General features: G+C 29.9%; 1 protein-coding gene across 3 annotated transcripts in view; it reads right to left on the bottom strand.

Annotated features, from left to right (window-relative positions):
- LOC106681123 (serine/arginine repetitive matrix protein 2) overlaps window positions 1-14,955 on the bottom strand; it is a 47,059-nt gene that overhangs the window by 4,164 nt on the left and 27,940 nt on the right. For 2 of the 3 annotated variants that reach the window (XM_014421283.3, XM_014421282.3), the window contains exons 10-12: window positions 5,100-5,171; window positions 4,916-5,004; window positions 4,682-4,838 (exon numbers count right to left, since the gene is read on the bottom strand). In XM_014421283.3, the coding sequence (XP_014276769.1) occupies window positions 4,682-4,838; window positions 4,916-5,004; window positions 5,100-5,171 (318 nt within the window). Of the gene's footprint in view, window positions 1-4,681; window positions 4,839-4,915; window positions 5,005-5,099; window positions 5,172-10,629; window positions 10,812-14,955 lie in introns of those variants that run through there. The other variant, XM_014421284.3, reaches the window with a different exon arrangement.

The raw sequence follows: 14,955 nt of genomic DNA, 5'->3' as shown, positions 1-14,955 counted from the left end.
GATTATTTATTGGATCGAGCAGTAAAAAGTTGAAGATGGAGGAGAGGAAACAGTGACTCTTGGTTTTAAGAGCTTGGAGAGAAGACGTCCGTTCAGCTAGAGAGGGGAAAGAAAAAAAAGCCATTGTTGAGAGTTGGAGATAGCATCATCGAGAAGAGATCAACAATTATCAGTGGAAGCTGTGTAATTGGTTAGTCTTGTTTCTAAGTAGAATTTATTGTGTTTGTAAAATGTCTAGAAATTCAGTTAGTGTTATTAGTAGTAAAGTGCCGTCTGTTCTGATTGCCAGGTAACTCGCCCTGAGAAAAGTCTCTTATGTTATCAAATTATATTATCTGTTGAGTATTGAAGTTTTTAGGAGTTTTTTTGAACCCAAGCTATCTCCTGTATATTTGAAACAAGTTAAAAAACGATTAAAATTCTTTTTAGTTTATTTTTAATATTTTTTAATTATTACAATATATATATATTTTTTTTCCCGTATTGTTTTTTTGTTTTATATACATCTCCTGTACTTTTTTAGCTTTATATTTTACGTATTTTTGTATGAAACTATTGCTCTTGCCTTTGTTATTGTTTTTTATTCTTTTCATTGTATCTTTGCATTTTTATTTCTATCATTTTATCTTAACATAGTTTCATTTTGTATCTTTTTAGCCCTGATGAAGCCCTGCAAAGTGGGGCGAAACGTTGGAAAATAAATAGTTGTAAACTATTTTTATTTCTCTTTTGACCGCAACCCTGACCATCTCCCTATATATCAATTTTTACGGTCAACTATACATACATATATAAAACATAAACTACATTTAAAGTAAAAAACAAATTAAGAACTAAATTATAGATAAGATGAAAAAGGCAACTAATGATACATAATATTGATAAATAAATATTTAGCATTACAACCTAAGAAGGGTCAGGGGTGAAGTACTGTTACCAGGCCAAAAGGTGTGCGAGGTCGTGATGAGGTAACTAGGGACCCCACTTTATGAGATTGGGTTGATTCACGGCTGCAGTAAGCGAATAAATAATTATCTGTCACAGCCGGATTCAAATATAGGTCCTTAGAGTTAGTAGACCACTGCCTTACCGCTGAGCTACCCCACTCCCCGATGATACACGATATATAATAATAATACTGTTCAGTACAAAGGTCTCTTGTTAAAGCATTATTAAAAAAAAGATAGTAATTTATATTTATTTTGTAATTTTATCAATCAATTTGTAAATTGATTTATTTTTAATTATAGGGGTATTCATGATGTTGTGTTAAATGTTATAACTATAGGATTGTGAGCAGCCCTATTTGAAGTCATGTTAAACGTTAAATATATAAGAGCCCCTAGTGGATTTTCTCAGCAACTTGTTGTATAAGCCTTTATGTTTATAACCTTCCTTCCAGACCCTCATGTTATTGTTTACTTCAGTTTTGATTTAAGTAATTAATTAAGACATGCCTAGAGTGAGTGAAAAGTGGAATTTGCGTGAAATTTTAGCCTATGAGTGTCTTATTGATCTTCAAACTTGTGAAGAAGAGAATGAAGATGAGCTAATTGACAACTGTATTGAAAGTCACAACAACTAATATGGCAGCGATCTCAACTGGTCTATTGTGTGACGTCATTCTCGATTTAACTGACCAAGTAACAGACTCTCAGCCATGTTAAATGTTATTTCGTTTTACCACGGCAAAAGAAGGCAATTTTTTTCGATTTAACACGAGTTTTTCCATTTAACATGCTTTAACATAGATCATGAATACCCCTTATATAAGAAATTTTTGTTTACTATAAAAATGTGGTTGCGTCCTTGATTATAAACATTGCAAATACCATGAGCCTAGATTGTTTATACTGCAGATCCCTAGAAATGGCTCTGTTATCAGTACATCTATTGCATCAGGCCTTTTTTTTATTTCAAGAAGTATCTCCGCTCTCAGCTGGATGAGGTCAGATATAGACATTTACATATATACATTAAATGCTCACAGCACATATCTCAGGTTTTTCTTCTTTTTTTTTTTTTTATTATAAACAGTGTAAATAATTTTTAGTTTTCCTTTTCTTTTTTTTTTTTTTTTTTTAATACAAAGAAGTAGTTTTTTTTTATATTTTTGTATCTTGTTTATTTTTTTATTTTATTAATATATATTTAACATTGTTGCTTCGTTTATTTATTTTTGTCTGCTTCATTTTCCCTAAGTTTATTCATTGTTTTTATCAAATTAACATTACCAATCTACAAATAATAATTCCCTGCACTACATTTCACCTGGCAGGGGGAAATCCTTTCACTAAGGCTCTCAATACAATTTAGGGTTTTGTGGGTAAATAACAGACAAAGGGGTGACATCTATTGGCACAAATAATAAATAGTATCGGCGCTAAGGAAAACAGCAGAGTAACTGTCACCTCAAAGGTCTCATCCCTAACAAGATGGAATATGTAGACTTTGCAGGGAGCTCTAGCCTGGACTTACTCAGTTACGAGCACTAAGCAAGAAAGCATGTCCAGTTAAGAAGCAGCTCCGAGTATAGCACGTGGAGCACCAGTATCAACAGCTGAAGATCATATATCAGGTCACCCATCCCATATAGGGCCCGCAATATCAGCAGGAATAAGCAAAGCATGATCTCATCATCTACTTTCTATTAGTAATCCAAAACGGTGACCCTCATTATCATCAACTGATATCTTAGCAGCAACATATATAACTTCCTAAGCATCTAAATTTAATTTAACTAAACTAACAATATTATATTCTCTTTGGCTTACTCCCTCTCTCTACAAGTTATTATCTTGTATTCATTTCTGTTCCGTTTAGACAGAAGATTTTAAACAAGGTAGCTACACAAACTATACGCTACGGCTGATTGAAATTAGTAACACCAGCATTCCATGTTGCCAAGATAAATAAAAGACATTCACTAGCGAGCTGCGGCACAAAGCAGAGGAGAGATAGCCCTTCTTTTTTTTTCTATTTGATTTTCTTCCCATCTTCAATGAAGATTACCATGGAAGAGTAACTCAGAGCGGCTTCCCAACTGGGGAAGAGTAGAGTACCAGCAGGAAAAGAGAAAACAAGAATCGAGAGGATACCTCCTTCATCACCATAAAAGTCCACCTGAGTGAGTGCACTCTTTCCCATTTCTAGTCTGGATCTTTGTCCTTAGCGATCCATCTTCGCTCCCCCCACTTCAAAATTATAAATTCATATTTTTATTTTGGCTAACCTCTATAGATTTAGTATTTCTCTCTTGTTCCACAGCCCTATAAATTGTAAATAAATTCATTTTCGTTCACTTTCAAGTCTTTCAATTAAAATACAGTCCAATAACATTAACCCAACCAGCATTCTTAACTGAGGTAGCACCTGGCATTCAGTTCAAGGTGCATTTCATTCAATTTCAATATATTACTTTAGTTTCATTCTCTCTTTATGTTCAATTAATCCACTTCTGAAATGAAGAACTTTAAATTTGATTCATCCACACACAAGACTGAAACGACAAGAAAATGCTCGTAGATTCCGATTGCTACAACACTTACTTGACAAACGCTCTAAACTTCCCATTCACTACAAAATATTAGTATACCTACAATAATCAGACCAATTTGGACATATGGAATTGAGCTCTGGGGCTCCACCAAACCATCAAATTCTTCCCGCATCCAATCGTTACAATCCAAAATCCTTTATGCTCCTTATTACGTCACAAATAAACTCATTCATAAAGACCTTAACATCCCATTTGTTGCAGATTTGACCCAAAACAGATATGCGTCTTTTTATTCCAAACTCCTTAACCATCCTAACCCATTAATTCTTAATCTTTCATCCTTAACAATCCCTGATAATCCTCCGAGGCGTCTGAAAAGAAGATGGCCACGGGACCTTCTAATTTAAATTAATGCTAACCAATAGGTGGTTCCTTCTCAAGATTTTCAAGTGTATATGAAACATACTACATATTTACCTATTGTATTATTTGTACAGTTGTAAATTACATTAAATAAATAATTAAAAAAAAAAAAAATTTGATTCAGGTATTATTCTCACGTAAACTAGACCAGGAGATGCCTGATCAAAACAAACATATAGTCTGTTACAAAACATATAAATGAAATACATGGCAACTAATAACTTAATAACTTTTAATTGTTAACTGTTAATAACTTAAAAACTAATATTAATAATAATAAACCAATAAATTAATTCAAGCACATAAGAAGTATGGAATAAACTTGACGAGAAATAAGAATAACTAAAGGGTTAGAAATATCTAAGTAAAATATATAGCTAGGCTTATTTCGAAATAAATGGAACAAAAGTCACTAAGTACAGAGAAGAAAAATTCAAGCAGTTACTTTGTTCATAAAAATCAATTAGGGTTCATTTAAGTAAGAAAGTACTGTATTTCCTTAGCATCCATTTTTCTTTCTTGTAAAATCGTATGACCAGTTACCCTACAAGAGTAACTTTCCACTTGAATCAAGCACATCGTCTCAAATGTTAACTTAAATCAGTGTCCATCATTGCTATTGCCCATAGATAGAATTAGTGTTGAGTTTAGAAACTCACTCTATATTTGGCTAACTTTAAAGGCACAGAGATTTTGTATATTTTGAACAAATACATCAGTCATTATATAAGCTGATAATAAATAAGATGAGATAAATACTTTTCTTTTCTTCCTCTTCTTGACGGGTTTCCTAATCAGAGGCGGAGGCGAAAGCGGGTGTTCCTCTCCTCCTGATGGGGAAGTCCCCTCTCCTGGTTTGATCCCGTCGGCAAAGGAAACTGATTTTTTTTTAGTCACAGTTAATACGATAGTATCCCTGTATAAATAAGTAATAAATTAATATAATATTAAAATATAGATAGGAAATATGAAGCGAAAGGTAAATTATCTTACTTTAAACCTATTAAGATTCCTTTGTCAGGAGATGGCAGAACTACTGCCGCCTTAGAGGGGTCGAGTTCGCCGCTTTCATTTTCAACACCCTAACGCGTTAAATACAATATAATGAATTAGAATACAAAATTATCTAGCTATTAACTGTTTATTGAAACTTCAACTAAAGCAAAACAGAACTTACTTCAGCATTGCAGGTGTTAGCCTCGTTGTCTGGCTCGTTAGCTTTAGCCAATCTTTTCTTGAGCATTGCTTTCTAAAAATGAAAATGTAACTTTTAATGAAGAACTAAAAACAATATATATAAAAAAAAAATCATTAAAAAGCAAAATGACAGATAAATAAAATTTATTTTATGTAAAAATAATTCAAAAGAAATTTTAACAATTATGATTGTAAGGAAGAAAGAATTTTATTTTGTCCTGAAGAATGTGAAATCAGAAAACATTTTGATTTTTTTCAGAAAAAATCATGAAGTTAAAAAGACACCTTCTTTGACGATCAATTCCGGATTTTTTAAAATAACTTCTTTGGGTAAATTACTAAAAATAATAACATGAATTATAAATTCAAGAACTGTAGTACATAAATTTTTTAAAATGAGTATTATTTAGTATCATTTGGGATGAAATTTTCATGTTTTCAAATATTCTTTTTTAAAAATTCTATATACATATTCTCTGCTTTATTTTTTTAGCAATTTTATATATATATAAATTATTGACTGTATTATTTAAAATAATGAAGACGATCCGGTTTGCGGTCTTAAGAAACGTCGGCCATTAAATATTTAACTATTTTTTGTTTTCTTGTGATAGCACCCCTAACCATCTTCATAATTATAAACCAATTTTATTTTACATATTTTTAAAAATTTCCTGTTTTTACATTTTTGTAACATATTTTTCTTATAAATACATATTTTAGTCTATATTTCCCATTTTGTTTTATATATTTTAAAACATTTCACTATTTTTCTTATAACAATGTATTTTAGTCCACATATCTTTTTACCTCGTAAGTACTTTTTTTTTATCAAAACACAATTATTTATAAATTAGAAAAAAATATATGAATCTAGTTCTGGAGATTTTATGTACAATTACGTCTTTGGTTATGGAATTATTGTAACACAATCGCACAATGTTTTGTTTTTGAAAACTTAAAAAGATGAATCATTCACTTGCAAATAAATTGATTGATGAAAAAGATAAGGATGGCCAATTGAAATAACCATTACGATTTTATACTTTTCTCTTGACTGTTTTAGGCGGCATATATTTTTTGTGGGTCTAGAGAATCAGTCAATAATAAAACAATATTTTGGCGACGTTTCGCAGCTTTATTGTTTGCATAACATGCCCTAGAATAAGAAAAAACAGTTTTTTTAGAACTGATTATTAAAAAACACATAAACATAAGTATAATTTAAGATCAATATATATTATAATTAAAATATTACTTAAAATTGTATATTACAGTTTGTTCTACATGGCTGTTGTATCAGTTCTGGCACAAACCACGAGTTAGTTGTACCACCCACAGCAATGTAGAACATACTGTAATAGACAACTGTAAGTAATTTTTTTATTGCAATAGTTATTAATCTTAAATTATACTATGTACATGTAGTTTTTTTATAATTAGTTGAAGAAATTATTTGTCTGAAAAAAAAAAATTTTTATTGTAAGGCATGAAAAAAACATGCAAACAATAAAGTCACCTAAATATAGTTGTATTATTAACTGATCCTTAAGACTACAAATAAACATGCATACATATATTATTTATTTTCAGGCTTTCCTAAGTTGAATTCCCCTTTTTTTGATATTCCTTTAATTGTTAACATTAAATATTTCAATATAAAAATTTATGTTTGGTGAAAGCAAATTTTTGTAATATGTATTAGGCAATATTATTTCACTATAAATTTACCATCAAGAAGTACAGAGTTTCGGGTATCATATCATCATCAGGAACACTATCAATAATATTCTTATAATGCTATTATAACATTCTAATAATACTTTTATAACAATTGAAGTAATTGTTGAATTATAAATTAATAAGTATAATTCCATGACATCAATTCTGAAAAAATTAATTTACAATTGATCATATACATTATCATAAAGTTATATACATTGATATATCACTTACATATGATATATACATAGATATATCAGTTACATATAATCAATTGTAAATTAATTTTTTAAGAATGATACTATGAAATAATATTTTTTTGAATTGATTTAGTGCTCCTAATGATAGCTGAAACTTGGAACTTTTGGATCGTAAATTAAAATTATGGTGACATAATCATACCTGTAATTATTAATTAAATATTTCTATGTTTTTATTACATATTTATGTAAAAACCCATCCCTGCTAATCATGTATTCCATTATGTGAATCATACAACCACCCCTTTGTATAGAATAACCTCACCATATCAACGGCCTTCCATATATGATCCCTTGTAATTGAATTTTTTTTGTTTCTTTTTTCAATTAGAATGAAAGTAAAAAGTATATAATAATTCCAATCACTAAATTGGTGAAAATTCTCTAAACAAGTTTAAAAAATATTTTTTTCACCAATTTTTAAACCACAGAGCAATCAGATAACAAAATTTTCAATCAAATTGTAAAAAAAGTTGACAAGACAATGCCCTATTAACGTTGGCAATAAGCTCGACCCAAGACTCACATTGAAACGTCATACAGAACAGTCTACTCCTAAGAAAATAACAAGAACTGCCCTGATGAAGAAAATAGCTGGGTCTTGGATTTGGACCATCTTGGAGTACAGAACCACCAGCTGGGGGACTGCCAAGTACATACTCCAAATGTGCTCGATCTGTTATGAACTAAGGAGACTGATCTGGCCCTCCGCAACTGAGCTGAAAAAAAGGCTCCATGGAAACCTGGATGCTCCTCGGGAGGACCAACAAATCCTACATTTTAACCCCTGACCAAAACTATCTCAGAGAAGAATGAAGAAATAAACATTAGTTCATAATCTAGTGCCCTAATTGTCAATGACTGAGTGATTCTATACAGGAAATACTTATATTTCTTAAAATTAATGGATTTTCCCTGTTATCTACAATCTAATAAATCTTAGTACAAGAGCCGGGAAGAAAAAAAAGGCAGTTATCTCACCCAATTTTTTATTACTTTAATGAAAACTATGTATAATTAATAGTCAAAATTGATGAGTCTGCCAAGTATAGGTAGGGGGAATAAAACTGGTGGCTGTTTCAAAACCTTAAAAAACACTCATTTTTCATTCAGAGCTCTATATCTTAAAAACTACCAACAACACTAGAAAATCTAAGAGTACATTATTTAAAGAAGAGTAAATTTGCTGAAATATTAGCCTTAAAGGAGCTATTTACGTCCAATAGTTCTTGAGATATAGCTCTTTAATTTAAATAGCAAAATTTCTTAAAAATCTACTAAAATATTAGTAGTTAGTTAATTTATTTTGAGAATTCTATATCTCAAGAACTATGTGACATACAGATGTCTCCCAGTGCTCAAATTAAAGCTAGTTAAATTTACAACAAAATAATTAATTAAGTTTATCTTTGTAGGAGTAGTAGTTTTTATGATATTTGACAAAATAAACTCACAAAATGTTAATTTCTAGTTGTTCGTATAAAATTTCGGAGTTTTGAAAAAATATATCTCTAGATCCATTAGATGCACATATGTCTCCCAACACTCAAAATAAAGGAAATTTAGTTTATGACACTTATTTTCGTAGAGGTAGTAGTTTTTATGATATTTACATATGAATATGAATTTGGCAAATGAAAATTTATCCGAACAACTACATATCAATTTATTTTAGAAAATTTCATGTAAATTATTACTCCTATGAAGATAAACATCATAAACTGCTTTATAGCTCATTAAACTAGCTTTAATTTGAGTGCTAATAGAGATCTGTATGTCAAATGGTTTTTGAGATATAAATTTTTCAAAATAAATTCACAAACTATTGATTTTTCAGTATGTCCCATACAACATTTTTATGAAATGTTGCTTTTTAAAAAGCTATATCTCAAAAACTAACGTAAATAACTCTATTAGGGCTTATATTTTAGCAAATTTCTTCTTCTTTAAATGAAGTTCTCTTAGGTTTTCTTGTGTTGTTCCAACTTTTTAAGATATAGAGCTCTGAATGAAAAATTAGTTTTTTTTATTGCTTTGAAGCAGCTGCCATTTTTATTCCCCCTACCTATACTTGGCAGACTCATCAATTTTGACAATTAATTATACAAAGTTTTCATTAAAGTAATCAAAAATTGGGGTGAGATAACTACCTTTTTTCCTCCTCTTAGGCTCTTGTACAATCTGGTTTGGATGTCTTGCAACTCAAATATTGTTAGACTTCAGCTAGCCAAATATAAGTAAAAAAAAACCTATAATAATCTAAAGTGATAATTTGAAGTATAATGATGTTGTTAATATGGGCTTAATTCTTCCTTTTTTTATCAAATAGTTGATTTTTTCCCCTTGGTTTTACAAAGTAGATAAATAAATATTTTTTAATAATTCTAATTTAGTTAACACCTTAAAGCCTTTTTTTTTTTAAAAAACCAGCCAAAAAAAAATTAATTCTTTTTAATGTAAAAAAAGCACAATTTGGAACATCGTTTTGGCAAAAAATAATCAAAATTTTAATTTTAATTTTGGATATCTGTCATAATATCTATCTAAGTAAATATAGGCTAAAGCTATATACAGAGGATTATTACAGAGAATAAATCATTGCTATTTATTTTATAATTATCACATTGTTATTTTCCATTCTTGATTATATTCGAGTGTTAAAAATTTTAGGAGCATAAAATATAACGCCGCTTGAATTATCTCGAGTGTGCACAGTTAGGCCTGTTAAGCATGCTCAAATTAACTCAAGCGTACAAGTTAAGGGGCTAATTAATAAAATGTCTCTCATTTTAAAAATGATTCGGAAGGTATGTAGGGAGATTTTGAAAATACCCTAGGAGATAGGTATTGGTGATAGCGTCAGTATAAGACTGTAATGATTGGATGAAACAGTTGGAGGATGCCTAAAACAAATAAATATATACCAAGTTTATGTACTTAAGTATATTAATACCAATTTAGTTAATTGTGATAAAATTAGTGGAGAGTCCTTAATAAAAATATGCTAGTAACTACATTCTTAAAACAATCCCATCTTCAGTAATGCTATAAAAATCAATTATGAACCCATCTCCAAGACAGTAGATTACAGCCAGCAGTATAGGTGGTAGTTTTATTTCTTCTTTCACAAATAAGATTTTATTAATATATTTTTGTCTTCTTTTGGTCGAAAATACTGCTTCAGTTTTGTTTAGGCATAGTTATAATTTCTAGTTACAGAAATACCTTTCTGACAAACATATAACGAAGCCTGAATTCACAATTGTGGCACACCTCCGAGATGACGTGAACTAAGTCGTGTAAATAAGTTGACTGTGAAGAATCAAAATTAAATGCTAGAAGGAACATAAGTAGATTAATTTATAATATAAAGATGAAATCCGTGAGCTGATGAAGACTGCTCCCTCCGTTTCAGCCTTGAGGATTCTGCACCTTTTGTCCGTCCGAGGCAATCATAAAATTAACTTAATGAAATCTCTCCAATGTTCCATCTACATATAATACAAGTACAAATCAACTCACTGGAGCTGGGTAACACCAAGATAGCTGTTTGCGTCTTTCATCTCTCTCCGCTTAGACAAACATTTTCAGCACAACCGGCACTTAATTGTCCTGCTTTGCCCAACATTACAAACACTATCTTACGTCACTTTTGAGTACGTTTCGGGAAATTTACAGTTTCTTAGATTATCTTCAACAATCAGGAAGCCCTGTAATTATCATAAATGCATTTTATAGTTCAAAGAACAACTTTAAAAATTGAAAATACAAAATAGTTTTATTTCTTTTGTTCTATTAAAAAAAAAAAAAAACATAGCAATGAAACAAAAAAAAAAATCTTTAACAGCAAATTATATTAATCACAAAAACTTTAGAATTTAAAAAAGAAGTTTTTCTAATTTTCAGAATATTATTACATCTAGAATAAAACTATTTCTATGATATAAAATGGCCATTGTAGTACAGATACAAATAATTCAATAATAAAACATTTTTTTTTTTTAAATTTAAATGTAATTATGCATTTTAAATTATATAGAACAATTCCTTTCCCAGACCATTTTCATTTCATTTCTTCTTATTCATACTATTTTTAAAGCTATAACGATCTAACAATCAAAAGAAGAACTTAAGAAAATTTAAATAAATAAAACGTTTCTTCCCCTTCATACTAGAATTTCCATAAACATTGTGATATTAAAAATTATTAAATACTTATATGTAAGTTCTCTATTTCATTTCTTTAGTACCTATAACTTGATGATCAAAGAAGGTGTATTTATTTCTAAATATCGTGTTTGTATTCAGATTAAATAATAAATGTTTACTAATTACACATTCTTCAGCATTAACACTCAGGAGGGTAGTTTATTGGTAATGCCGATAGTGTTAGTAATGAACGTTTTTGTTTAAAACCTATAAGAAACTTGTTACAATGAAGGAACTCCTTCACAACGTTCCGCTGTGTTTCCTGAAAACAAAGCAGTTAATGTTGGTACTATTCGTTTGTACATCTACCAAATGATAATAAAAAGACAGTTGGACTCTGGAACAAATAAATTTAGTATGTAGCCTTCCACTTTAGGTGTAATATAGGTATAAAAAAAAAAGATATAAAATAAAAATTCATTTTTCACGCTATTTTTGAAGTTACAATTATTCTTCACTAGTGTTGAGTGACAACCTCAATTGGCACTAATGGTGGATAAATAATGATAATTTATCGCATACAACCTTTCCTTTAGCAAGGTTACACAGTCCTGTTGCTTATTAAAGAAAGAATGAATAAGAATAGAGTATATTAGTACAGTAAAATAAAATAAAAACATAAAAATTAAATGGTTCTTACATAAACTTAGTAATGAATAACAATATTTTTTATCAATATATTTCAATGTGAGCAAATAATTTATATAAAACATAAAATAGCTAGTGCTGAATAATCACTAAGCTGAATGAGACAAGCGAATCTTCTGTAAAAATGAAAAATCTTATTTATGACAGCTTTAGTCAAAAAGAATCCTGGAGAAGTTTTCTGGGGTAAAATCCTAGCTGTTATGAAATGAAAGGAAGGATATGTACTAAAGCATGTACAAAGGGAAGAATCTATACAATGGTGTACACAAAGGGAAGGATCTATACAATAGTGTATTAAAAAAGCAGGATGAATACTTTAGTGTATATATAAGGAGGGATCCATTCTAAAGCATATACAAAGTGAAAAATCTATATTATAGAGTAAATAAAAGGAAACAAATATAAAGTGTGTGTTAACTCAGGGAAAGATCTATACTGCAGTATATATGAAGGGGGATCTAGACAGTAGTGTTTATGAAGGGAGGGATACTCTAGGGTGTACTAAGGGATCTATCTACACTGTAGTGTATATGAATGAAGGGAGGGAGGGATCTATACAGTAGTGTTTATGAAGGGAGGGATCTATACTGTAGTGTTTATGAAGGGAGGGATCTATACTGTAGTGTATATGAATGAAGGGAGGGATCTATACAGTAGTGCTTATGAAGGGAGGGATCTATACAGTAGTGTTTATGAAGGGAAGGATCTATACTGTAGAGTGTACTAAGGGACATATCTACACTGTAGTGTATATGAATGAAGGGAAGGATCTATACTGTAGTGTGTACTAAGGGATATATCTACACTGTAGTGTATATGAATGAAGGGAAGGATCTATACTGTACTGTATATGAATGAAGGGATCTTTCTATACTGTAGTGTATATGAAGGGAGGGATCGATACTGTAGTGTATATGAAGGTAACAATCTATACTGACGCATGTGCAAAAGGAATCAAGATTAGCTAATTGGAAACTGTAATTACATTATTATTATTATTATCATCCATTGCTTTATTAGTTATAAAAATATTCAAAACAATAGTAAAACAATCAAAATACAAACTTCACGCAAGTAACATAACATGACAACAAATAAAATGATGACGAGCGTGTATGTGTATGTCTGTAGCGTGACGTCATTCTCCATTTACCAGATCTAGTAACAGACTCTTACCCATGTTATATCATTTTAACATGGTAAAAGAAGGAAATATTTCTCCATTTAACATGATAAACTAAAGATCATGAATACTCCCCACTGAAGTGTATATGAAAGGAAGGATCTATACTAGAGCATATACAAAGAGAAGAATCTATACAATAGTGCATTCAATGGGAAGGATGTATACCGTAGTGTATATGAAGGGAGGGATATATACTGTAATGTGTGTACTAAGGGGATCTATACTGTAGTGTATATGAAGGGAGGGATTGATACTGTAGTGTATATTGAAGGTAGAGATCTATACTAACGCATGTGCAAAAGGTTCCCAACCAGGATTCCACAAGCCTCTCCAGACTTTATGCCAAATAATTTGGAATGAGATTGGAAATATATTAGGATGAGTCATTCTTAGTCAACACAACAGATGTTTAATGTATAGGTATCCTATCCTTTCTTAGCTTTAGCTGTAAATAAAACAATTGACACTCTATTTGGATCAAATGATAATATAGAGGTTTCGCCATTTACCTACTTATAACAAAAGGATTCCGCTGCCAAAAAACAATTCGGAAACCACTGACCTATACAATAGCATATATAAATTCCCTTTGAATATACTATCTATTGTATAAGGGAATTAGTCAGGATATACATTAATTTCATTATTAAGATGAGATAGACTTAATGTCAGACTAGAACTGGTTGAAATTTTCAACATGACAAATTAAAGAATTTTCATAAAAATTATACTTTAAAATTCAGAATTCACTCTGATACACAATCATTCAGCTTAATTTCACGATAAGATAGCCATTGTCAAACTGATAGCATATACTGCAGCTCAAATTTGAAATAAGCCAGGCAAATCGTGTAGCGACATTAAATACATTAGCAATATGTAATCCATCTAAAACAATTTTTTGAGGTGCAGGTATAATATCTACATCTTTTGCATGTTTTTTTATTTAGTCATATTTGGAGATTGATGGTGATTATATTGATATTTGATGGCGATTATATTGATTATTGATACGATCCAACTGTTTTAACACTTTTTCGGCTCTTGTTATGTATTTTTGAGACATGTCACCTTGTCTTCTAAATATTCAGGGTTGGAAGCACCTAAAAACCGTACGCCTTCTTGTTTCTTTTTGTTCACTCAACTACATAGTAAAGTATTTTAGTTCTTTTTTTCTCAACGATAACTTTATAAACGAGATTAAAACTAAAATGGATTTAGTGAATGACACAAATTCTTCCTTATTAAAATACAATAGTTTATTTCATATCATCAGCAACGTTTCAGGAGATTTACCCCATCTTCAGGCTGCTAAAAAACAAATTCAACAAAACCATAAACATGCGCTTACAACAACACTAATATATCATATACACTCAAAGAACTATTTATTAACTATTTACTTGATAACAAAAAACCTATATATGACAGTACATATTACAAAAAACATTGACAAAGCAATCAATTATAAAACTGATACAAAAACTTTTGGCACACATTATATGGATATTATAAATAAATTAGCGTTTTAGTTTTATGTGGTTTTTTATATAATATAGAATTAATTTAGTCAAAGTGTTTATGATTATAAAAGAAAATAATGTTATATAATAAATAGAATAGAAATGGTTTTTTGAAAAATTGTTAATTTTAGCTTTTATTGTTCATCTTTGTGATAATGGAGGTAGGAGAAAATTATTTTATAGTCTATATGGTTGTTATCAGACTGGAAGATAACCTTCAGAAAGGTAATTATTCTCTTAAAATGTATGACCATTAGCAAGTTTTACTCATTAAATGACATTAATATT

Source organism: Halyomorpha halys, unplaced genomic scaffold (genome assembly GCF_000696795.3).
Source record: "Halyomorpha halys isolate HHAL.00 unplaced genomic scaffold, Hhal_1.1 Scaffold311.1, whole genome shotgun sequence".
In the NCBI taxonomy this organism is placed as follows: domain Eukaryota; kingdom Metazoa; phylum Arthropoda; class Insecta; order Hemiptera; family Pentatomidae; genus Halyomorpha; species Halyomorpha halys.
The sequence above is the reverse complement of the archived record's forward strand: the minus strand, read 5'-3'. Positions and strand labels throughout refer to the sequence as shown.